A 25885-nucleotide genomic window follows, 5' to 3' on the forward strand; every position below is an offset into this window, starting at 1 on the left:
TGCAGGAAAGTTTATTTTTAAGGGCTGTTTTGGGGGGGTGCTTTTAATTGCTAAGAGTGGGCTTTAAAGCTTAATTGGTAAAATGTAACAAATTGTTATGTGTCTGATTGTCTCAGTCGTTACATTACATTATCCCAAATGTTTAAATGCAGAGAAATTGTGTCATTGTGTCACCTGTCAATGACGTCATATCCGCGATTTCCGGTTTTACTTCCATAGAAACCATGGAAACACCAAAGACGCTTTAATATCCAGAAAGAGCTTTATTTGTAGTAACAGTAATACAGCATTTTCTCCACCATACAATGTTTTAAAATGAATTGCATGCCATTAAGCAACACAAGTCATACAGCTTTTATTAATGTGATATTCATATATATCAATCTAGCTTACTGCAGTGCACAACAGTGTCTCATACCAGCCACCGAGCGAATACACAGAGTAATATAACCTACATAACAACACTCTCAAATGTATTTTTAGTATGATTGTTTTGACCAGGTAAAACAGAGCTGCGTTACCTCACAAATATAATTCGTCAAATAAAGTGACTTTTATGAGTAGTAATTCAGCACTTGTGGCTGTTTCATTAGAATGAAATAAAAGAATTGGAATTTAAGTGATCAAATGTGACTGTAACAAAGTTCAAGTTCGGGAAACATTGAAATTTAATAGTAAAATATGCATATTAAAGAACAAAAAGAAAGGAGTGACAGCAGCTGACTATGGCATATAAGCATACTAAAAACAGCAACGTAAAATGTCCCAGGCTCTCGGCCCCGCCCTGCTTCATACTACAGTAACATTAATACAACTTTAATAAATTAGCTGACCTATGAACATGATTTCTGCCTGAGTCCAGTCGGATGGATTTATCTTCAGAGTTTATTGGTAAGGTAGTACTGGAATTTAATAATTCAACTTTTTTTTTAATGTTTCATAAACATAACACTTGACTGGTGACATGCTTATATCATGGCTTCACAACACATGGTAAGTATAAGTAAAGTAACTTTCGAATATGCACCAAGGGGATCTACCAAAGCAATATAATAAAATATCAAACACAACCAATCACTTACTGCTGATCTGTTTCCTGTTCTATAAGTAAAGCAATCAATAAAATAAAACGATACAGTTCCACTTTTACACATTTACTGTAAACATAATTTAGGCATGATGTATAAATACATAATGCAGACACACACAGTGCACAGAGATAGCATGTTGATCTATTATTCCATCATATTTTCTTTAACTTTAATCAACATTTTATGTATAGTAATGAAACAGCATATTGTATTGATGACAAGCAGCGGATTGTGTTTTGTGTTCTGCCTGTGATGGACATTGTTATTTGTTAGCACGTAGTTGCACAGCTGCTCAAAGATTCTTCACTTCACCCAGACTTTTCAACCAGACTGTCAGTCATTCAATTGTGCTCTGCATACCCTTGCTTTTCGTAAGCCTACATATCTTCATGTTCCACCTAGCCAAGAAAACAATTAAATCCTCACACTCAAGCCGTTAAATCATCTGTAATTAGGAAAGACATTATTATATTAATCTGAGGTGTCCGCAGGAATATGTCTTTGGCAGTCTGCAGCCAGACGGAGGGACACAGTGGCCTCTGTGGTGCTTAGATTGACCCGGAAGTGGTTGTGCGCAGGCTGGATAGCAACTACAAACTGCCGCTTAAAGGTCTTACTCAGAATAATATAGAGAAAAGGATTAATGCAGCTGTTAGCGTAACCCATGCTAATGGCAACGTGATAGACATAATAAAACGAGGCACTGGGTTTCTGTATTCCCAGATGGACAAGTTGAAGGATGTAGTACGGAGCCCAACATATGAAAAAGGCCAAACAGATGGCCACAGCCATCCGAGTCACACTTTTGGTGCGCACTTGTTGGTTCCTCGGGGGAAGAGGTGCCACTGTGGTAGACATATGCTTTAAGATTTTAAAGAACACCACACAGATAATCGTGAGCGGAAGGGCGAACGCCAGCACAAACTGATAGAGCGTGAACCAGCAGATATTGGTGGGTGGATTCGGTAGCAGAAGAGCACATCCCACCTGGCCGCTGTGGAGAGGCATCAAGCCAGTGTACATTAAGACAGGGGTGATGGAGATGAGAGAGAGCACCCACACAATCCCCACCACAGTGCCGGCTACACAGGTTGTCCGGACATGGTTAAAGCGGAATGGGTGGACGGTTGCCACGTAACGGTCCAAGGTCATAACGGTAAGGATGTAGGTGCTCACGGTCTGGCTGTTAGAATCTAAAGCAGAGATGACTTTGCACATAATGGCTCCGAAACACCAAGATCCGTTGCCCAGGAGCTGATGGATGAGAAAGGGCATGCCGAGGAGGAAAAGCAAATCCACAATAGAGAGATTGAATATGAAAATGTCTGGTACTGTTTGTTTAGCCTGGAATTTGGTCTTTTTAATGATGGTGTAGATTACAATAGAATTTCCAGTGATGCCCAAAATACATATGGTTCCAAAAATACTGGGCAAGATGGCATTTCCATACTGGTCTCCCATTGTAACTAAGCACAAAACAGAAGCAATGAGAAGAGAAAGAAAAATTAAAAAAGTTGACATCCCGTGGTGTACAGAATTTATTAAACAGCATTTTGCTAATCTTTTAGATTGTGCTGTTTTTACGATGCTAAACTTAAAATAAATGGTTCCATAGAGCCTAAAATATACACTTTCTCTTATATATTTTCACAGAAATAATAAATATTGAAGTTTATTAAAAAACAAAACTTGTGAACATGTTATGCACCGCCTACATCCCATATCATAGCCTATAGCTAAAAATTCATCATATAGCCTAATAAGAATAATAAGCTGTTGCCGTATTCTGTAAACAATGTTATATTCGCAAACAAGATCATAATCAGTTCTGTTTCTGTATCAGCTGATAACCTTTGAAACAAACTAAATTGTCACCTTCACTTCCAACTGATTCCCTGCCATAGCCTGCCTACCTTGTTCTGACGAGTTAAAGAAAACCAGAGATGAGTTTTCACAGTCTTCAGAGATATCCATGGTGAAAATTGCGAAAGAAATGCCGTTTCAACATCTACCTCTGCAGACAACAAAGCAGCTAATAACTTTAAGGCTCACAGTGAGGGTCGCACCTTTAGCACCGCCTCACATTTGCTAGGCTACTTATAATTTTATACACAATTTTCACCGCTACACGCTGAATAAATGAATAAAGACAAATAAAAACGAAAGAATAACCCTGTGCAAAACTTGTTTGAAGACGCGAGAGATGACGAGCAGCAGCATCCAGAGTCTCAGTCTCTGCAGAGAGAGAGATAGAGAGAGAGAGAGAGAGAGAGAGAGAGAGAGAGAGAGAGAGAGAGAGAGAGAGAGAGAGAGAGTTGCCCGTCTTTCTTTGGACACCAGCTGACACCTCCAGTCATAGATGGAAACTGCACCTTTATACATCAGGGCATCACCATTTCTTCTCATATTTGCAAAATTTCTCGTTTGCAAGGTTTGCAGTTGTTCAAATATCGATGGGAGTCGCGTATCGGTCTATTTGTGTGTCCTATAACACTGCACCAACCCAACAAGTCTTGCTTTTTCTATTGGTTTCTTAACGTAACTCATAACTCATTAAATTGCATATGTTTAAATTTTTATCTCAACATTTTGAAATTAATTTTCAAATTAAATTGCCTTATGTACCCTATAAAACTTATATAGCCCATTTGAAAAGTGCAATAGAATAGAAGAAAAAATATCCCTATCAAAAACCCAAACACCTTGTGACAATATTTAGGCCTGGGCCATTCCACCTAATGGGTGACATTTGCTTATTGTAACTCTTCTAAATTAAACTTTATTTTTTTATCTTTTTTCAATTAGTATTCATTGGTCAATCTCAGGCAACTTTATTTAATTCTAAGCAGGAGATGGACGCATGTTTTCTCAGTCCTGTTACCGAAACGCATGTGCCATTTAAAAAGCATGACAATTAATTCCTTTGTTTTCCCCACACGAAAGTGTTTATTTTACAGAAATTGTTGGTTATATGTTCAAATAAGTGATATTTGTTACACAAAAAAACCACTATATATTAAGGCAAGCCATTTTTTCATTTTAAAGAAGACCGAACCCTCAAGTTTATAATTGTTTTTATAATTTAATTTATCAAACAATTGTATATAAATGATGGACCAAACCAAACTGATAAAAACAGTGGTTTAACTTTTTTTTTTGTTTAAAATTTGAAGAAAAAAAATAGTAACAGGAATGAACACTTGGTAACAGGAATGAACATTGGGTAACAGGAATGAGTGTCCATATCTGTGTGCATGTGTGTGTATGACTGTGTGTGCACAAGATTTCTGTGTTGAAGTGATGTACTATGTGCTAGTAGTACTTCACAGCGAAGGAGGTGGAAAGAGAAAGAAGGAGAGAGAAGAAGAAAGTGGGAGGGAGAAAGAGAGAAGTTAAGACAAAAAAGGGGGAAAAGAGAGGGTTGCGGGTGTGTTCAATGCAATATGCCATGTGTGTTTCTGGCACCTGTATAGTATGGGTTTTCTCCATCTTCTACAAAATATAAGAAAGACAAAGACAAAACATTTAAGTCACCTCGTGGTGGACTGGCTTCCTGGAAGTATGGTTTTCACATGGTAAAACTAATGCTAATGTCTACAATATAAGTAATTGCAACCTTCAAACTCACAATTCAGGTGAATAGTATTATATCAACAAATATTAACAGTATTAAATCAACAAAACAGAGGACTCTACTCACTCCTGTTACTTTAACTCACTCCTGGGGCTGGGCGTGCATAGATGGATATAAAGTCACATAACAATTAAAAAAAAATTAAGATTTCTGAAGGATTTTAATCATCATATTTCATGGTAAAGTTTAGAGATAGAGAGTGGGGACATGCAGAAAATGCTATTTTTTAGTGTTCTATGTAGTTTTTATTAATGTTTTTAATTATATATTTTAAATTTGTAGTTAGCTTAATGTGCAGGACATTTTGCCCAATTCATGTAATTTTATAATGTCCTGGGGACAGAAATGTCACCCTTTCGGTGGAATGGCTCACCTACATTTCCGCTAATGAGGTGTTTTCGTGGTTCATTTTTTGTAATTTATTTGAGCATTAAAGTAATTTGTTAGTGCAGCTGTTGTCCTGGAAATGTCTGTCAAATTGACTTGCAGCCTGACTATTCTCTGAGTTATGGAGTGCAGCATTTCACCCTTTGTCCATTAGATGTCGCTCCGCTCATCTGTGTGTCATGCTGCATTATTCTTTCTCATGGAGAACTGGAATAACCAATCTCTCTCCTGTTTCAAGCCAAATATGTAGCCTACTTCGGTCTTCACAGTGAGATGAAAAGGTTTAATTAACGGGGCAAGCGCGTTTGAACCGAATCTATGATCTATAGTGCACCGTCGATATATGTAGTTTCCATTTATTAATTCAGTGTGCGAAGTTTTTGTTTGGACCTTTCCATCTTTGCTGACCATAACACGAAGGAAGCGGAAATTAACAGCCCGCTTGCTTTTCCCAGAGCCACTCCGGAGTCGGGAAAATTGACTGATAGTCAATAGTGGGCCGTATTTATGATTTTACTGTGGTTAAAATACAGTAGTTTTATCTAGGTATCTTTTTCAATGCGAAAGGGGGATCGGAGTGGGAGACTGCACCTCACTTGGGTAAGTTCTGTTTGCATAAGAACTGTTCGACTCGTTTCAATCAGATTGATAGATTTCTTGATAGAATTAAAGATTTATATGTGGTGGAAAGAAAAAGATATGTATGAAGGAATTTATGTTTGAGTGGTAACGTTACGTGTTGGTGATTCACAACCAAGGCTGAAAAGTTCACTGTCAAAACAAATGATCGCATCTTCAAAATCACAACAATTAAACGAATCTGTTTATCTAACACTTCCTACTATGAATATATAACCATTAACTATATTAACAACTTGTATTATAATACATACTGCTGCAAACGTGCAAAACGACAAACCAAAACGCTCCTATTATAATCAACTTAGTTATCTAAGGCAGCGACGTGACTGACGCCCAGGGCCCCACGACACATAGTTCAGCGCGAGCTGTCCGGAGGTCTGGACCCTCGCGAACTCGTTACATGGTTGCAACGTGTTGACAGCTTAATTATAACGGCCACCTTCTAGTATCTCACATCACTAGCTGAGCCGAATAGTGGAGTGAACAAATCTTTTAAGTGAATCGTTCTCGTTCAATCCCTTGCACTGACTCCTATTTTGTTCATCTAAGTAAGCGCGTGACTCCATTGGTTGCCTGTCCAGTCTTCAGACGGACGATAAGCACGAGCAAATAGCATTCGGGTGTGGACTGTGAATGGGCATTTTCATTGGTTGCTGGATCGTTTTTATTAATACGCCCCTTTACTGAACGAGACTCGCAGGAGGAGTGACACTGAACGCGAATCGCGATACCTGGGGTGCTTCTCATTTCTTATTTGTGCATCCTCGTTTCCTTTCCTCGCTTCCTTTCCTAGCGCCTCAGCTCCTCCCCCTGTAGGCTGTGAGGGAAGGACGCAAGGAAAGACAATGAGGATGGAGGAATCGAATGAAAGCTGTTTTTATACATTGGAATACTTGATCATTCGAGAGTCACTTCATAGCGTCATCAGCAGCGCTCAAAGGATCTGCCCTTATGTTGTTGAAGTTTGTTTATTTAAGAAATTCATTATGAATAATAATAAAGCAAGATACCCTGTTGAAATATGTGAGATGTGTGGTTTATATAAACTGCATAGGTAAACTATAATTTAAAAAGATTGTGACCGATGTGAAGGGGGAGGAGAACGTATACGTGCACGTTTAGTCAATGGAACAGTTCCGCATAGGATACACCCGTGTATCCTCGCTCATGGCTCCTCTGAAAGCCTCCTCACTCCTCGTTCCTCGACTCCTCACGGTGCAATTAGAGAATTGAGATGTCCTTCAAGATGGCTGTGCTTGATTGGTTTTCGGGTCATAGGATGGAGAACAGAGGAGCGAGGAGACGAGGAGGGATATTGAGAAGCACCCAGATAGTTCGTGAACGAGACCTAAACTTTACAATTTTACGTCAACATGGTTTTGCTGACCGAATGAAGGAATCGTCGTTCGTCCTGTTCGGTTCATGTTCTCGTTTACAATGAGAAAAGGGAGAATTATGACTACACTAGGCCTATTAAAATTATGTTTTTCTGAATCTCAAAACTATTTTATTTATATTGGTCGTCTTGGTAAAAGTCATAGCTAGCTACAGTTGACTAAAAGTACTAATAAAATGGTCTGCTTTGTTGGTTTGAGTAAAACGAAAATGATACTTAAATACGCAAAAATATCTTTATAGATTTTTAGAGACAATTTTAATTAAATGTAATGAGTGTTTTAACGAATCGGTTGATTGAATCATTGATTCAAACATTGATTTCGCACTTTAAAAAAGCCTCTGAACGAACAAGTAAGCGAATCAAATAAATCTTCTTAGTGAATCGATTGAAATGATTCAAATCACAGGTATGGATCAAAACCCCAACCACTAAGCCTTAAACGTGATCTTGACATGAACGTATGAAGAATTTGTTTGGATTTGCAATTAGTTGACATTTGTTGAGGTGCAAATGTGTCAGATCTTAATGACTCAAGATCTCACCAGCATCCAGTATCATCAAGACACCCCACATCACATCTCATTCCTCTTATTGGCTCATAGTCAGTTGCAAGAAAACGTCAGCTCGACCCAGTTATTTCGTTCCCTTTATATTTGCGTACATTGCACAGCTGCTTCACACCAGATCTGATTAAAAGGCAAAAACAAACAATATTTTCCTTATGCTTTGTCTATACAGACAACTACATTTGTTTCAAATCTTTATTTCTGTCTGCAGGTTGACAGCACGCAGACAAGGAAGATCTGTCACTCCACGGACAGCAGGGACAAGGACAGAAATTAAGAGATTGAATCAGATCAGTTTGGTGTTATTCTGTATGTAGAAACACTTCCTTCTGGAGCTGTATATCCGTCTTGTGTCCACACAGTCCATGCCATGGAGGCAATAGCTAAATACGATTTCAAAGCTACTGCGGATGATGAATTAAGTTTCAAGCGTGGAGAGATTCTAAAGGTAAGTGTCATTTATTGCTGCAGCATTTTTTCATTTCTGTTTAACTGTATGATCAAGCTATGAGAAACCTGAGATACCTCTAGTTTATCTGTTAATCCTTTTGCAATAATTAATTTATAGAGACACATATTAACTTTAATCAGGGTCGAAAATATGCAGCATTGATTTGGTAAAGTCTGGACATGCTGTGATGTTAAGTCAAGTCAATTATCTTATTTTTATAGTGCTTTTCTCACATTATGTACATTGTTTTGAGTCAGCTTTTCAGAAAATCATGACGTTAATGTTTGTAATATCTCCAATGCCTTATAGTCATATTTAGCAGATTAGAGCTGGGCGATAATATAGTTTACATTTTGGGGATATATAAACAATCAAGTTGATGTGATTGTAACTAGAAATTGTTGCCTACAATTGTTTTGCTGTTTGGAACTCCCTAATTTGTAATCATCTCTTGAATATCACATAACTTTTTTTAATCTACTTTAAACTGACCACATGTTAACTCAAAAATTTAGTCCTTGTGGGGTAGCTTTGAGGCCATCAACTTTGAAAGAATACACTATTAAAACACTTTAAGGAGATTTCAACAAACAACAAAAAATATATATAATTAATATAATTTAGGCTATTGCATATTTACAGCTTGATAAGTCGTGCCTTAAAATTAAAATGATGTAAGGTTGTAAATCACAAATATTTAATTATATATTTGTTATTTGCCAAGGCCCAGTTCTTTTTGTTGGGCTAAATAAAATAAGCATGCTCTGGACTTCTACTTTTCTCTGTCTGATGCCTTTGATATCAAAGCTCAGGATAATCACAAGTTAAGGGTTTGTGACTGCACATTCTTGTGGTGCCATCAGCCAATCTGTGTTGTCATGATATCATTTTAGTGTGGCTCCAGAGTGATTAGTCACATGGAATTTAAGTTCAGATAATTGGCTCAAAAAAATATGGCACCCACCCATGAGAAAAGATGGCAGATTCTGCACCAGGGGTGAATTTGAATTTGCAAAGAAGTTAATAAACAAATTACAAGCATAGACATATACGAATAGAACAAAGATACAAATAAAATACAGTCTAACAGTATTCAGAATTGTAATAATCAAATGAAAAATAACTGCATATAATTCACTGTATGTATTACATGTATTTAATATTTGTTAAAGTTACAAAAATTATTTTCTCTTTGTATTTTGTTGTTTGATTAACATTAATGACACAGACAGCACTAGCATATTAGGCTGCTGTCACTTTAAGACCGAATGCTTGGATCCAATAGAACGGTGCAGAGCCCAGAAGACTAATTCGGTAACTTGATACTTTGACAGTTTGTTCTGCAAAGTAAATTACACAAATCCATATTGAAAACTTGAAGTTTGAAGCAGTTATGTTCACTTTTGAAAATGTAGCCTATGTTTTATATAACAATTTGGGTGTGCAGTGTATATTGTAGAATAAAACGTCAAAGTATCTTCAAGTTATGTTTACCACATGCTTTATTTTACTCATAAATTGAAAAACTCCATTATAAAACCCTATAGGAAAATCTCGAAGGGACCAGCGATGCAGCCCTATTTTGAACTTCTATTCATCAAAGAATCCTGAAAAAGTGTATCATGGTTTCAACAAAATATTAAGCTTCATAAACTTTTCCAACATTTATTTTCTATTCATCACAGGAATAAATTACATCTTAAAATATATTAAAATAGAAAACAGTTATTTTAAATTAAAATAATTCACAGTGTTAGTTTTTTTTTTTTTTTTTTTTTACTATTTTTGATCGAATGTAGCCTTGGTGAGCAAAAGAGATTTCTTTCAAAGATCTGTTTCTGTCCTGGTTCTGAACCAAGGGCAGTCAACCTAGCAACTCAGACTCCCCCCATCCACACACCCTTGAAGGCTTCAGCTCCATCCAAAGGATTTTGGACTGGATTCAGGAGCGCTTGCCATCCTGCTATAATTTAATTTAGGTCACGTATCAGCTATTCTTGCCCCCTGGACCTTTCAACCAGCAAAACGTACAGCTTCAAAGCTCAACATTCCAGACAACTTTTAATCAGCAGCGTACACAAGTACTATCTGCTTTTGCATTCTGCCAACTAGAATATGGTCAAACATTGCTCTTTTTACCTGAATTTTACTTTGACTTTCTTCAAGAATTTTGTCACATAGAGATACTGTGCCAAGTTTAACACTAGCAGAAGGCCAATGAAGCTCTCAAGAAAACCTTTGAGCCATAGGGCTTTGAATTTTTATTATCTTCTAAATTTAAATTTTCCAGTGTAATTGACAGGTTGGAAAAAAAAAAATGAACGATTCAAGTCTCCTGGCAAAAAGGATTAATCTTAGTAATCACTAGCAACTTTTCATATCATTTTTAGAATTGATCATATTAAAAATCACAGGAGTGTAAAGCAAGGAGTGCCAGACCTGTCTTTTCTTGTTGCATTTTCTTCATTGACTTCACCTCTTCAGAATGAAGGTTTAGGAGAGTTGTTCTTGATATTTTTTCTCCCCTGCTCTTTGGCAAATTCCTGCAAAATTCAAATCCTAGCACAGACCAAAAGCAATTACGGAATTTGATGCATTTTTGAGAGCAATTTATGGAAGCTACAATGACAAGGCAAAATATTACATATTTTACCAGTCCAGTTGTGAGTTTGCGGTCTCAATTGAATGTGTAAAGAATAATTGATGACATGCTATGGTATTATTGAACAATAATGCACACCCAAGGTGGTAACATTGCAATGACTGAAGGCCACCTCAGGTGTGCACTATTTTTTAATAATTCAACGATTCATTGTCAGTTATTCCGCTTACCTCAGTTATTTTTAATAAGTGTTTTAATTTCAAGACATTTTTCAGGTTTTTGTCCTTAAAATAATCTTGTGTATATATAGAACTATTTCCCTGCATCTTCCTTATAAACAGACAAAGACTCTACGACATGTTAGAATGAGCAATGGAGGCTAGAGCAGTTGTTCTGATGAAATAATTTGGCACAGTGATATAGAACTGTAATGTGCTCAAGATCTGGTTGAAACTACTTTATTCGTGCAGTTATTAAAGATTAATTAACACATTAGAAAATCTGTCAGCCAATCAGAATAAAGCACTCTAGGTTCAGCCATTGTGCAATGGTATAAGATGAGATAAAACACTAGGTACAACAAAATAATCCAAGATAAACAGCATGGACGAAGGAGTCAGATAAATAATAAATAAGTATATAAATAACTCTTAGAAATCAGTTTTTTTTTTTTTGTGAATCGGTTAGAATAGAGCCAGCAGTACTTTACTTAAAGGGACAATGTGTAGGATTTTCTCCCATCTAGCGGTGAAATTGTATTTTGTATTCAAACGAATTGTGCTCTCCAACGCCTCGCTTTTTTAAATGCGTGTTGCATCTACGGTAGTTATTATGTACCAAAAAGCTATGACAAACAATGCAAGAACAATCATATGCTCTATTAAAATATATTCTTATCGAATTTCTAGGTTACAAAAAGTAAACTTACAAACCTTGTATTTAGCACCTTCTCTACATTACTCAATAGCTGCTATTCATCAAAGTGTCATGAGGTTGGCGGATGAACCCAGGCGCAGACAGTATGCAAACACAGAACGTTTATTGCAGACAGAAAACAGGGAAAACAAAACCCACGAGGGGGTAAAACAAGGACAACTCTGACGAGGGAAGACTAAACTAGACTAACACTTGACAAACTAGACTATAAACTAATAACAGAAACAGGATCAGAAATACACTACACAAAACTCTCAAACGGTACTCACAGGTAAATCTAGCAATGACTCACACAACATATGACAAGTCAAACAATGAACCGACACAGGACAGCAAACACAAGGGGATTATAAAGGGAACACTAATGACAAGGACAGGTGAAACTGACTAGACAATAATGACAAGACGAGGATAACAAGGGGGCGGGGTTACGTAACGAGACAACACAAGCACATGGCCCAAGCAAAAGGCCATGTGCTTGTACACAAAACATGATTCTGTCATGATCCTGCCTCACGACCATGGAAAATCAAGAACACTAAGGCAGAATCATGACACAAAGATCCTGTTTAACTTTAACTATAAATCCTCTACTGTCTATATAATAAAGTACACAACCAAGCAATGAAAAAAAGCATGTAATTAAGACTGTAATATGACTTAGCCTACCTGAGAAAGCAGGACTTCAGCGTCTCTTTTGAAAGCTTTCTCCTGCATTAACGACTCTTGTTTTTGTAATCTCCGGTCACATTTCTTTTTACGTTCAATTTTGGACTTTTTTGGCGACAAGGATTTCTTCTCCTGAGGCTCGGCATATGTATGGTCCACCATTAAAAATAACAGTGCATTATGCAGCCTTTTAAACTTGCCGGGGCAGTGACATGCGTCTCTCACTGCTCTGCTCCTCCGTTTCTGCTGCTTTCAGCTACGTGTGAGGCTGGCTCTGAACAAAAACGCGTTGGCCTAGTACTTTTCGACCCTCTCTGCTATTATAGTTTTTCAAGATGGCGGAACGACATGGAAGCCTCCGTGGACCTACCCGTCACATGTATATAAAGATAATAAATTATTCGTTTACGAGGATAAGTCAGGTGTATTTTTACACCATTTAGGACATATTTATGGATAAAAATATTGATTTTAGATAATAAAATACTTAAAAAACTACACATAGTCCCTTTAATGTTGTTTTGTAAGTGGTAATATATACACTACCATTCAAAAGTTTGGGATAGGTATCTTTTCAATGTTTTTAACATGTCTCTTATGTTCATCAAGGCTGCATTTATTTGATCCAAAATACAGTAAAAACAGTAATATTATAAAATATTATTAACTGTTTTCTATTTTAATATATTTTAAAATGTTATTTATTCCTTTGATGCAAAGCTGAGTTTTCAGCATCATTACTCCAGTCTTCTGTGTCACATGATCCTTCAGAAATTCTAGTTCTAATATGCTGATTTGCTGCTATCAATTGCAATCATTGTTGAAAACGTTTGTGAACCAATTTTTTTTCAGGATTCTTTGATGAATAGAAAGTTCAAAAGAACAGCATTTGTCTGAAATTGAAAGCTTTTGTGACAAGAAATTAATACTTTTATTCAGCAAGGATGCATTAAATTGATCAAAAGTGACCATAAAGACATTTATAATGTTACAAAAGCTTTCTATCTCATATAAATTTACTATTCATCAAATAAACCTGGAAAAAAATTGTACACAGCTGTTTTCAACATTGAACATAATACGAATTGTTTCTTGAGCTCCAAATCAGCATATTATTATGATTTCTGAAGGATCATGTGACACTGAAGACTGGAGTAATGATGCTAAAAATTCGGCTTTAAATTACATTTTAAAATATATTCAAATAGAAAATAGTTTTTTAAAATTGTAATAATATTTCATAATATTACTGTTTTATTGTCTTTTGGGTCAAATAAATGCAGCCTTGGTTAGCAGAAGAGATTTCTTTCAAAAACATTTAAAAAAATCGTACTGATCCCAAAATTTTTACTGTAAATCAACATTGTTCTGTTGAGTAAGTAACAGAATTCTGTTGGGAACTTGGATCATATAGAGAGGGATGTTTCCAATTTTGCTGTTATCTATATGAAAAACTTTTTTTTTATTTAAAGGGGGAATAACAGCCCAAACATATCCCATGGGATAACAGAATTTGCTTCTAATATGTTGTGAACATTCCCAAGCCCGAAGAGACTCTGTTAGGTTGGCCTAGAAATCCTGACTAATTACTGTACCAGCCTCCTTACTGCAGGATAGGATTTGGTCTTCTCTTCTGTTTTGAACCTCTGGCTACAGGGAACTCAGCTTTTTCTAGAGTCTCTTGTGGTTTTGGTGCTTCCCCCACAACTCCCCCAAAGGCAACGCTGAAAATTTTAGCTGAATGTCTGATATATTTATATATTTATTGCCCTACTTTCCTAGTTTCATGGGAGTTGATTTAGCATACATGGGCGTTGCATCAAAGAACATGTCACCTGCAAAATAAGAGGAATCCTCTCACATATATTTCCCTCTTCATTTACTCACTCTCATGATGTAACACATATATGACTTATGACATTTTTAACAATGTACATGTCGCTCTTTTGCTTGCTACTACAATGAAAGAGGGAGTAGCATTGCTCAAAGGGAATTATGTATTAATAATGACGAAAGATCAAGATCTGGCTCCGATATAGTGATAAAGAAAGAATAAAGGCATCGTTACTTTTTTTTCCATTCTTTGAATTTTTGGTTTACACCATTTTCGATTAATCCATTGCATTCCGGTGTCATCTCTTAATTTTTGGATAATTATTACTTTTAACATGTTGATTCATAGACACTTTATGAAACAGGCTGAACTCTTCTGCTTAATAACAAAAAAACATATAATTTGCTCTCTGTAGTGCCCTGACAGAAGCCCTTGTATTTTCAGTATTTTTAGCATCATTCTCACTGACTTAGAACACTCAACCAAAAGTGCCTCTGGTGCAAGGCAGAATACCACTAAAAAGGTTCTAATTCTATGCTTTCAGTTTTGAGACTTTGATGTTGTGCTAGAGACGTGACCAGCAATGCTACAGTCTGTACAGAGAATAGTTGCGGTTAAAGCTTTACTTATAGTTACAGCCAAACACCTGGTTTATATGGGAGACTATTAAGATACTTTTTTTTTACTCCTATGCTACTATTTGTTTGACTTTATTTTGTTGGTTTAGTTTTTCTGGTAGCTTTCTGGTAGCTTTTTATGAATTCATTGAAACTCATTGTGGATGGACATCAGCGATTATGCATTTAAACAAATGATTAGATTCAATGGGTTCTTCTGGTGTAATACCAATTTGGTCACCTCTATTTACTGATTCAGTGTTTGAGTGCAGGCATTTGAGTTGACATCACTGTAGTTCTTACTTCACAAAACGTTATATCGTAAACTACACACTAGCTATATCTATACACACTCTATGACTTTCAAGGTTGTCGGGTTGCTGTTCTTTTCACACTACACAACTGTCTTTTGTCGCTGATGTAATTTACAGTCAAAACACATTTCACACTGCAGGATTTGGATTGCAGACAGGTCTAGATATTTAACCTACTAAATATCTCTCGGGCATGTGCTTCTCTTACATTGCATCTTTGAAAATGTACACATGAGCATGGATTCAAAGTGCCTGATCCCTGCTTTAGTGACACATCTCTTCGTCTGTTCCAGTCTTTTATCCCTACAGTTATGATCTTGTGTCTGAACCTCTATGGCTCACAGCCTGTCTGAAGTGTGTCAGCCTGTGATAAACAGTTTGGCCTTCAGGGAATGTTTGGACTCGTAATATCATGGCTGATGCCAGTCTGATATCATTGGTGGTGTCATTTATTTATTAAACAAGGAATAAGATGCAATACACAGATTCATTAAAATACATCGAACATGAATGAAATGAATGATCCTTTTCAGTGTGGAAAAAAATCTTACTGCACTACTTGCTACTACTCTTATGTTAAGTTTGAATTGGTGCTGTCTAGTCCCAGCTGCTAAAGGCGATTCAATTCTCTTTAACCAGTATCAGCTCGCCATTGCCCTTGAACACAATAATAATATGTTTATTACAGATATATAGGCCTGCTGTAAAGGGTATGCCAGACATGAGGTGAAAATCTTTGGAATTAGAGGATATTATTAGTTAAAAAGATTTGCCTTTTATTATGACTGAATTAAGATCCTGTAAAATCTCGCCCCCCTGCCTGTATGCTTAATTTTCCATTTTTTTCTCATGAGCAATTATGCTTCCTTTGTCTTTCATAAGTGCTTTAGGCACACTGGACCATATTTCCTAGAAACATTTTAATGACCTACATTTTCTTGATTGGATGTGCAGTGTGACCAAAACCTTACAACTCAGTATATTCATGAAAGAAACCTTAAAAAAAGCAAACAAAAATATTAAGCAGCAATGGTTTTCAACACTGTATGCAATAATATGAAATGTTATTGGAGCAGCAAATCATCATATTCAAATGAATGTCTTGTGACACCGAAGACTCGAGTAATGGTGCTGAAAAGTTTAAACATTTGAAAATATATTAAAATAGAAAACAGTTATTTTAAATGAATAATTTCACAATATTACTGTTTTACTGTGTTCCTGGTCAAATAAATGCAGTCTTGATGAGCATAAGAGACTTTTTTCAAAATCATTAACAAATCTTACCAACCCTACCAACTGGTAGTGTATTTTTGGTGGAAATTTGGTAAAAAATACTTTATATTTATTAAAAATGAAATAGCCATGTAGGTATGTCTATTTTCAGATAACCAATTTAATTAAATACTTAATCTCATATTTACCTTTTTGTTTAGAACTTGAGTAACAAAAACAATTCAGTTTTATGCTACAATAAGTGAGATAAGTGAAAATACTATAAAACAAAATGCATATAAAAGAAATAATTCAGAATAATTTCTGATAGAATGAGCCATGTTTGAAGCCAATAAAGTTGTCTGAGCCGACATATGGCTTAACTGCTTCTCTGGCGACCCGAGTTTGATTCTCGGCTCGAGGTGCTTTGCTGTCCTGTTCCTCTCTCTCCACCCTGTGATTTCCTGTTTGATCTCTACACAGTTCTATCCAATTAAGCCGTAAAAAGGACAAAAAGATAGGCTAACTCTAAAAAGAAGAATCCAATAAAGTTAATACAGTTATGCACTAGATAGTCTTGGTCGGTTGTAGTTTATGTTTCTATCACGATTATGCTTCATAGTGTTTATCTGTTTTGCACTGCATTCTCTGGTGCTTGTGTTGGTGTGATTTGTTTATTTTAGGCAGGGTGAGTAATAATGTGATATTCACATGAGCCGATGGCAGTCCAGCACCACAAGACTCAAGTCTAGACATTTAAACCAAACACCTAGCAGTTTGTCCTTGACATGGTAAAATCATGACCATGACACAACACAATAAACACTTATCCAGGGCATAGTTTAGGATTGAAGACATACAAACTGTTAGTTCGGTTTCATTTTAGGTTAAATGGGTTATGTAGGTTATATTTTATTTGCTAAAAAAAAAAAAAAAAACTTCACGAAAGACAGAAAATAAGTGTTTATGAGTTATATAGTCATAAATAAATCCCCTTTGAAAAAAAAGAGAATGAGACTTAAATGAGGATTTGGGTAAAAAAAGAAATACATATAAAAAACATAAATATTGCTTAATTCAAATATATGGGATCACATACCTCTCACATTTTGTAACTGCTAATATTTTTTATATGTATATATATATTTTTTTTTACTTTACTCGTTTCCCAATGCTCATGCAACCAGATTTTGGAGCAAAAAAATCAATTTTATATAATGCCTTGAGTCACACACCTGTCCTGGGGTTGTGTGTCAGTGTTTTGATTTCTAGGGACAGAGCTTGTCAATGTTAAAGGAAAGCTGGTTGACCGATGTGGTCTGAGAACTTGTGTTGTGACTGCTCTTGAATCTACTCTGCTCTTGTCAACACCATCAGGCTTACACTCTGTCTTAACCAAGCACGACATGAAAACTACGGCCAGAAGTTATTCAATTTCACAGAGTCGATAAACACCAGCAACTGGTGGTGATTTTATGCAAATGCAGTGAGTACCATAGGAGTAAAGACTCCGAATCTTTTTAGGTACTGTTGTGGCATGTATGCAAGATGGAGAAGTAGGGTTGCACTATACATATCGGCCTATATATATATGTTAATTTTTTATTTTAGCATTATCGGCCCGTTAAGAAACTTTGGCCAATATATTAAAGCCAATAAATAATGGATTATTTCATTGACCTTCAGCTGAGACACTTCACGGTTCGCCATGAGGTTTTTGAAGGGGTTGAAATATGATTGGAATGACTTCAAAAAAGGAAAATACTGTTAAGCCCAAAATCTAAATTTGGATTTAGATTTATCTGCCAATATATCGGTTATAGGCTTTCAAATATAAAGAATTATCGGTTATCGGTATCGGCCAAAATTTTCATGTCGGTGCATCTCTATGGAGAAGTTAATGTTACTGTGAGCGATTTACCTGTTCTCTGTCGACATTTCTGATGAGATCTTCGGAGTACTCATACTTTTGCCCATCCCCACTAGTGGCCAACAATACTGCAAAAGTGTGAATGGGGCCTAAATAAAAAAATGACAATTCTGTCTGCATTTACTCATGTGCATATCATTCCAAACCTTTTTTCTGACTTTCTTCCCTCTGTGGAACACAAAAAAGCTGTTTTGAGAAATATCTTAGGTAACTGAAACTGTTTGGTTACAGACATACTTCAAAATATCTTCTTTTGTGTTCCGCAGTAGAAATTCGTACTGTTTCGGTGTGACCAGAGCCATATAGAGAGAGAGTTGCGACAACGGAAGTTCTAAATGCTTGGTTGTCACGTGATTCACGTAGACCTCAGATAGTTCCAGGAAGTGCTTTGGCGCCAATTCAAATCGATGGAGTTAGAGAGCAGAACTGTGATTTTTGGTAGTTTGTAGTCAATAAATGCGTTGGTTTTCAATATGTATATAATACATTGACATTTGGATGTAGTATGTGTATGTAGTTACAGCAATATTGTTTTTAAAAGATAAAAACCTGCTAATATTTAATGTTTATTGTGGTCAACCAGCGTTGCCTGCCTTTGTTAACATATTTTCTGGCTAACTTTACCTTGGTTAAAGACCGTTTTGCAGTTGTTTTGAAGTATTTTTGTGTTCTTAAACGTGTATGTTATTTAAGGGTTATCACGTAATGTTCACTATGGTTTCACAAGGACAGGAGACTTGCAGGAAACAAGTGATTGTCTTAAAAAGCCATTGCAAACAAGTAAAATGTAAAATTGCATTCATCTTAATGTTTACAATGCTTATGCACTTATTACTATATAAATTAATACATAATAATTTTAGAATCCTGTTATATCTTAAACCCCCCAAAATGTCAGGTTGTGCAACTGTCCGCACAAATGAACAGACTAAAATACTAATTTAAATGGTGTTTTAAGAATAAAAAAAAAAAAATGTAATTCTATGGCATCATTTTAACTGTTCAAATAAACAAATTGTATACATTTCAGTAGATTTATAGCTGTTGAGATAATTGAAAACCTTTTGTCAAGTAATTTGCATGTCAGAATGGCACAACTGCAAACATGGCTCTCTTATTATGGTAATTACAGTATGCATGATAAAGCATTGTCCAGAGGAGCCTTAATGATCCTTGTAGATCTCTATCAAATACTGGTAAAAACTGCTTTCAAGTATGAGTAGGTTGGTACACTTTCAGGTGAATTTAAACACTTAGAAATGTTCACAACTGAAACTTGTTTAAATACATTGTTCATGACACAAAAATATACATTACATCAGTTTTGAAAAGATTTAAAAAACACATTAATTTGTTTATTTGTCAATGACCTATATATATATATATATATATATATATATATATATATATATATATACTTTTGCACTGATTTAGCACAAAGGGATTTATAAATGTCTAATAAACTGCACGTCAAGCATGTTGTCTGTCCTTTCCTCTGTTGTTCTTGTACTGTCCGACACAGAGAGCAGAAATATGCTCAAGTCAGGAGCAATCTAAATACAACTAAACATTTTGTGCTAATCATACTTAGGTGTATCTGCACTTTTTCACAAAGACCAACACTGGGAAGTTTAATGTTTATTAAAAATAAGGAGCAAGTAAATCCTTGCAAAATCCAAGGATCTGAGACTGAAGGTGAGGGTACAGCGTCAGTGCAGGAGTCTTCAGGATCCACTGAATCCCCTTTGTGCTTCTTGTGTTGAAAGAGATCAAGGAAACATAAAAGGGATAAATTGTATATAGTAGTCAGTATATATTACAGTTATGGTATTTATAATACCCCATTTAGCCTAGTGTGATTTTATCTAGAAAATGGCTTGCTGCCGTTTTAAGCATGGTTTTTAATCTTACTTATAAACTTCCATCTCCCTTTCCCATCAATACAAATCAGCTGAGCTGAAACGTAATAGACAGGTAATAGTCAACAGAAACACAATGAATAAAAAAATCCAACCATACGTTTTTGCTTACTCAAATATGTAATCTAAAATAAGGATTTTTTTCCCGTTATTGCACATTTAATATGGAATGAAACCGATATTCTCATTTTATCAATTACAACTATCACACTCCCCAATGTTATATTTAACCCCTGTTTAGAAGTCTTTCCCTCTTATTACACAACAAAGGATAAACATCCATTAATAGAACGGGTTTAACCATTAATAGGCTGGTCGTGGTTTGTTATGCGGTATTAACTTTATCCAATGACCTTTATTTTACCTGATAACGTCCCCTAAAACTACTAATATAGAAAGCAATAATTAACTAACATGCTTTAATACATAAGCTAATTTGATTCAGATGTACTGATAATATACAATCTTATTCTTTAAACGTCTTACCTTTTAAAAGTGCATCACAAACGGTCTGTTCTGCTGTAACTCTACCGCGCTGCTGCTACTTCCGGGAACTATTCAGAGGCCCCGCGAGCCGCCATTGCGGTAAAAAACCGTTCCATTGGAGTCAATGGAGTTGTCGCAACTCTCACTCTATATGGCTCTGGGTGTGACATGAGGGTGTGTAAATGATAACATTTTTATAGGTGAACTATTATATATTAACATGGAAGATATATTATTTCTTATTTTATTGTCATGCCTAAGGTCACTTGCTACACACCGTCTCTCTGTACTCTATATGGGTGCATATGCACCAGCGATTTCTAAACTGTTCCTGTATTCTATTACCATTTGAACCTCTTTCCCACTCTCTTTCTGTTGCTATGCTCTTTCTGCCTAGCAACAGTGCTTAGCTGCGGGCAAGCATGCTGCTGGTAGTATATGATTTCCTCTGTATAGGGATTTAGTGGTTGTGGATTGTGGATTGACATCCCTGAACCACAAACCTGTGTTTTAGCATTTGGACTTGGTTTGGGCATCACATTCAGTTATCTGTCTGCTGTATTACTTTTTGGCTTTAACAAAGCTTGCTCTGATTTTATGTTGTATGTCTAATACCAGTTTTCATCCAACCACTGCGAGGGGTTTTACTGGAAAGAGACAAAATTGGGGCAAATTTTGCATATGCAAATTCTCCTCTGCACCCACACAGAGATTTCCTAAAATTTTGATTACTTTTTCACCAAGATTACAAGAGTAAAAAAAATGACAAATAAAACATTATTTTCCACTCTCTATTTGTTAGTGCTTAGAGTAAGAGTAGATTTTAAAAATACAAAATAAAAGTTTATCTTCTTTATAACTGAGACTGTTCATTTTTCCCACCAAGACCCAGTTTCCTTTTTATACTTTGTTCATTTTCCCCACCAAGACCTACTTTCATTTTTTTTTATTTTTTTTTATATTTGGAATTTGACATCTTGGCTTGTTTATAATGTGACTATTTTTCTTAAAGGCAAAGAAAAGAGGCGCCATAGCGCGATGGGTGTGAGAGCAGATTAATGGTTGTTTACAGAGAGAGAAGGGATGGGGAGACCATCTTTTAGAGTTATGAGAGTGTTCAGGCTATAGGATAAGATTCCCATTTATCTTAGACGGATGTTTCATAACGTACTTGACTTAAGCATGACTGAGAGAGAGGGTCTTTTAGCCTAAAATAATCACACTAAGTGATGCTTTTTCATATGTGTCGACTTCATCTGTTTCAACTGAAAGCCCTCCACCTCTGAGATTGTCCACAGGTCAGAAATGAACAAATAGTGCTTCAGTTATGAAAGAGACATTAAATCCCAGCCATCAGAACTGATGGTAATGGTCCACATCTTTTTGCGCAATCCATCTGGTTCAGTTTTGCAATTCCACAAAACAGGGTAGTGTGCAATGTATTTATCATTAGTGCCAGAGAAGTCTTATGTATACAGGATGTTATGTGTGGCTTAAATCTGAAATGATGGATATTTCCTGTATGCTATTTATAGAGGGTTTTAAACACCACAGCCAGTGATATGATTGGTTCTTTAGCTCCTCTATGTTCGGAGGGAAGTGTCTTCTGTGGTTTACTGTGTGGACACTGTATAATGACAACATGCTGGTCAAGTTTTGAAGTGTCTATTGTTTTGCCATCAGGTTTTAAATGAGGAATGTGACCAGAACTGGTACAAGGCAGAACTCAATGGAAAAGAAGGATTCATCCCTAAAAATTACATAGAAATGAAGCCACACCCGTAAGTATTTGCTCTTTTTAGTCAACAAAAAGACCATCTTTACAAGGGTTAGTTCACCCGAAAATTAAAATTCTGTAATCAATTACTCACACTCCTGTCATTCCAAACCCAAAAGACTTTTTTGCTCATTTTTGAAACACAAATAACCTGATTTCTGGCCCTCCATCGAATGTCCAAGCAAGTAAAACTTTGACACTTCAACAACTTTATAAAGACATTGTAAAAGTAATCTATATGAATTCAGTGGTTTAATTTAATTTTTATATGATGAACAGATTTAATAAAGATTTAACATTGATCAACGCCCATAAATGAAATACGGTAAACAGAAGCTTGTCCGCACTTTCTTAGCCAATGGGGTTTGTTCTGAGCTTCAGCAAGTACCAATGAGGTTTGCTCTCATGTTTCAAGCATGACATGTCAAAGGTTTAGTCGAATGGACTTGAATGTAGGGACAGCAATCTCTTGGGTTTCATGAAAACTATTTTCAATTGTGTTTCAAAGATGAATGGAAGTCTTTGAGGGTGAGCAACTGATGACAGAATTTTCATCTCTTTAATTCATTGTACAAAGAAAGACACATTAGTGTATTTAGGAAAATAAACACAATATATATATATATATATATATATATATATATATATATATATATATATATATATATATAATTAAGTTGGCTTGTGAAAGCCAACTTACTGAAATCCTATTTAAACTTATTATTAAGTTGGCTTGTGAGAGCCAACTTACTGATATTGTACTTAAACTTATTATTATTATTAAGTTGGCTTGTGAGAGCCAACTTACTGATATTGTACTTAAACTTATTATTATTATTATTATTATTCTGTCAAAAATTTACAACTCTATCTCCTCCTAGAGCTTTAACTCCACATACTCCAAACTCGGCACAGACACTCAGACTGTTCTGACTCGGTATGCTATATCTTTTCTAACTGATCGGACTTACGGTTTTCCTAAAAATGACGATCAAAGTCGGAAAAAACTCCCATTGACTTAACATGGCGGAATGTTCAGATTTTCAAACTCCCCAACTGTCAAAAATTCAAATCTAAATACCTTGAAGCCCTAGACTGAATCAAACTGCCATTCTATATACTATATGAGCCATTGAGACTCATTTAAACTAATAAACTCATATATCTATGACACTTATCTATCTACACTTAAACTCTTAAACTCATAATAAATTAATAAACTCTAAACTTGAACTCTTAGACTAATTTAAACTTATAAACTCTAAACTCATAAACTCATACACTTATAAACTCATACACTTATAAACTCATGAATTCAAACTCTTATGAACTCAAACTCATAAATTAATAAACTCTGAACTCTTACTCATTTAAACTTATAAACTCTAAACTCATAAACTCGTACACTTATAAACTCATGAATTCATACACTTATGAACTCATGAATTCATAAACTTATAAACTCATACACTTATGAACTCATGAATTCATACACTTATGAACACAATCTTTCTATCTCTCTTTCTTTCTTTCTCTCTTTCTTTCTAAATAATCTTTCTATATTTCTTTCTTTCTAACTAATCTTTCTATCTTTCTTTCTTTCTTTCTTTCTAACTAATTTTACTTTCTATCTTTCTTTCTTTCTAACTAATCTTTCTTTCTTTCTAACTAATCTTTCTATCTTTCTTTCTATCTCTCTTTCTAATCTTTCTTTCTAACTAATCTTTCTTTCTTTCTTTCTTTCTTTTCTAACTAATCTATTTCTTTCTAACTAATCTTTCTTTCTTTCTAACTAATCTTTCTATCTTTCTTTCTTTCTAATCTTTCTTTCAATCTTTCTTTTTTTCTTTCTTTCTAACTAATCTTACTTTCTAACTTTCTTTCATTCTAACTAATCTTTCTTTCTAACTAATCTTTCTTTCTTTCTAACTAATCTTTCTATCTCTCTTTCTTTCTTTCTCTCTTTCTTTCTAACTAATCTTTCTATCTATCTTTATTTCTTTCTAATCTTTCTTTCAATCTTTCTTTCTTTTTAGCAACCACCCAAAATACCTTAAAACACCCTAGCAACACCATAGCAACCACCCAAAATGCTCTAGAACACCCTAGCAACCACCCAGAACACCCTAGCAACCACCCAAAATACCTTAAATCACCCTAGCAACACCATAGCAACCACCCAAAATACCCTAGAACACCCTAGCAACACCCTAGCAACCACCAGAACACCCTAGCAACTGCCTAGCAACCACCCAGAACACCCTAGCAACCACCCAAAATACCTTAAATCACCCTAGCAACACCATAGCAACCACCCAAAATACCCTAGAACACCCTAGCAACACCCTAGCAACCACCAGAACACCCTAGCAACTGCATAGCAACCACCCAGAACACCCTAGCAACCACCCAAAATACCTTAAATCACCCTAGCAACACCATAGCAACCACCCAAAATACCCTAGAACACCCTAGCAATACCCTAGCAACCACCAGAACACCCTAGCAACTGCCTAGCAACCACCCAGAACACCCTAGCAACCACCCAAAATACCTTAAATCACCCTAGCAACACCATAGCAACCACCCAAAATACCCTAGAACACCCTAGCAACACCCTAGCAACCACCAGAACACCCTAGCAACTGCCTAGCAACCCCAGAACACCCTAGCAACTGCCTAGCAACCACCCAGAACACCATAGCAACCACCCAAAATACCTTACAACACCTTAGCAACACCATTGCAACCACCCAGAACACCATGGCAACCATCCAAAATACCTTAAAACACCCTAGCAACACCATAGCAACCACCCAAAATACCGTAGAACACCCAAGCAACACCATAGCAACCATCCAAAACACCCTAGCAACCACCTAAAATACCTTAGCAACCGCCAGGCAACCACCCAGAACACCTTAGCAACCCACTAGAAACACCCTAGCAACTTTAAATTACTTCAAACTATACTTCAAACTTTAAACTACTTTAAACTTTAAACCATTAAAACTTTAAACTTTAAACTTTAAACTTTAAACTACTTTAAACTTTAAACTAATTTCAACTTCAAACTACTTTAAAATTTAAACTAATTTAAACTTTAAACTAATTTAAACTTCTTCAAACTTATTGGTCCAAACTTTCACAAGCCAACTTAAAGTTTGTCTCGACGAACTTTTTCTAGTTATTATTATTATTATTCTGTCAAAAATTTACAACTCTATCTCCTCCTAGAGCTTTAACTCCACATACTCCAAACTCGGCACAGACACTCAGACTGTTCTGACTCGGTATGCTATATCTTTTCTAACTGATAGGACTTACGGTTTTCCTAAAAATGACGATCAAAGTCGGAAAAAACTCCCATTGACTTAACATGGCGGAATGTTCAGATTTTCAAACCCCCCAACTCT

The 25885-nt window shown here is 35.8% G+C and overlaps 2 protein-coding genes across 5 annotated transcripts in view; one reads left to right on the forward strand and one right to left on the reverse strand.

Moving 5' to 3' along the window:
• Positions 1–243: 243 nt before the first annotated feature.
• On the reverse strand, positions 244–3330 carry mchr1a (melanin-concentrating hormone receptor 1a). Its single transcript, XM_077199970.1, has 2 exons — positions 3005–3330; positions 244–2557 (listed from the first exon to the last, which is right to left on the reverse strand). Exons 1-2 carry the CDS (start codon positions 3063–3065, stop codon positions 1563–1565), a joined length of 1056 nt encoding a protein of 351 aa, XP_077056085.1. The 5' UTR covers positions 3066–3330; the 3' UTR covers positions 244–1562.
• Positions 3331–5291: 1961 nt separating this feature from the next.
• grb2a (growth factor receptor-bound protein 2a) overlaps positions 5292–25885 on the forward strand; it is a 33195-nt gene continuing 12601 nt past the window's right edge. For 2 of the 4 annotated variants that reach the window (XM_077198965.1, XM_077198967.1), the window contains exons 1-3: positions 5306–5716; positions 7931–8167; positions 22376–22473. In XM_077198965.1, the coding sequence (XP_077055080.1) occupies positions 8090–8167; positions 22376–22473 (176 nt within the window). In that variant the 5' untranslated portion in view covers positions 5306–5716; positions 7931–8089. Of the gene's footprint in view, positions 5717–7930; positions 8168–22375; positions 22474–25885 lie in introns of all 4 variants that reach the window. The other 2 variants (XM_077198968.1, XM_077198966.1) reach the window with 2 other exon arrangements.

This window comes from Siphateles boraxobius, unplaced genomic scaffold (assembly GCF_051911475.1).
Source record: "Siphateles boraxobius isolate OS27281-9 unplaced genomic scaffold, OSU_SipBor_1 41, whole genome shotgun sequence".
In the NCBI taxonomy this organism is placed as follows: Eukaryota; Metazoa; Chordata; class Actinopteri; order Cypriniformes; family Leuciscidae; genus Siphateles; species Siphateles boraxobius.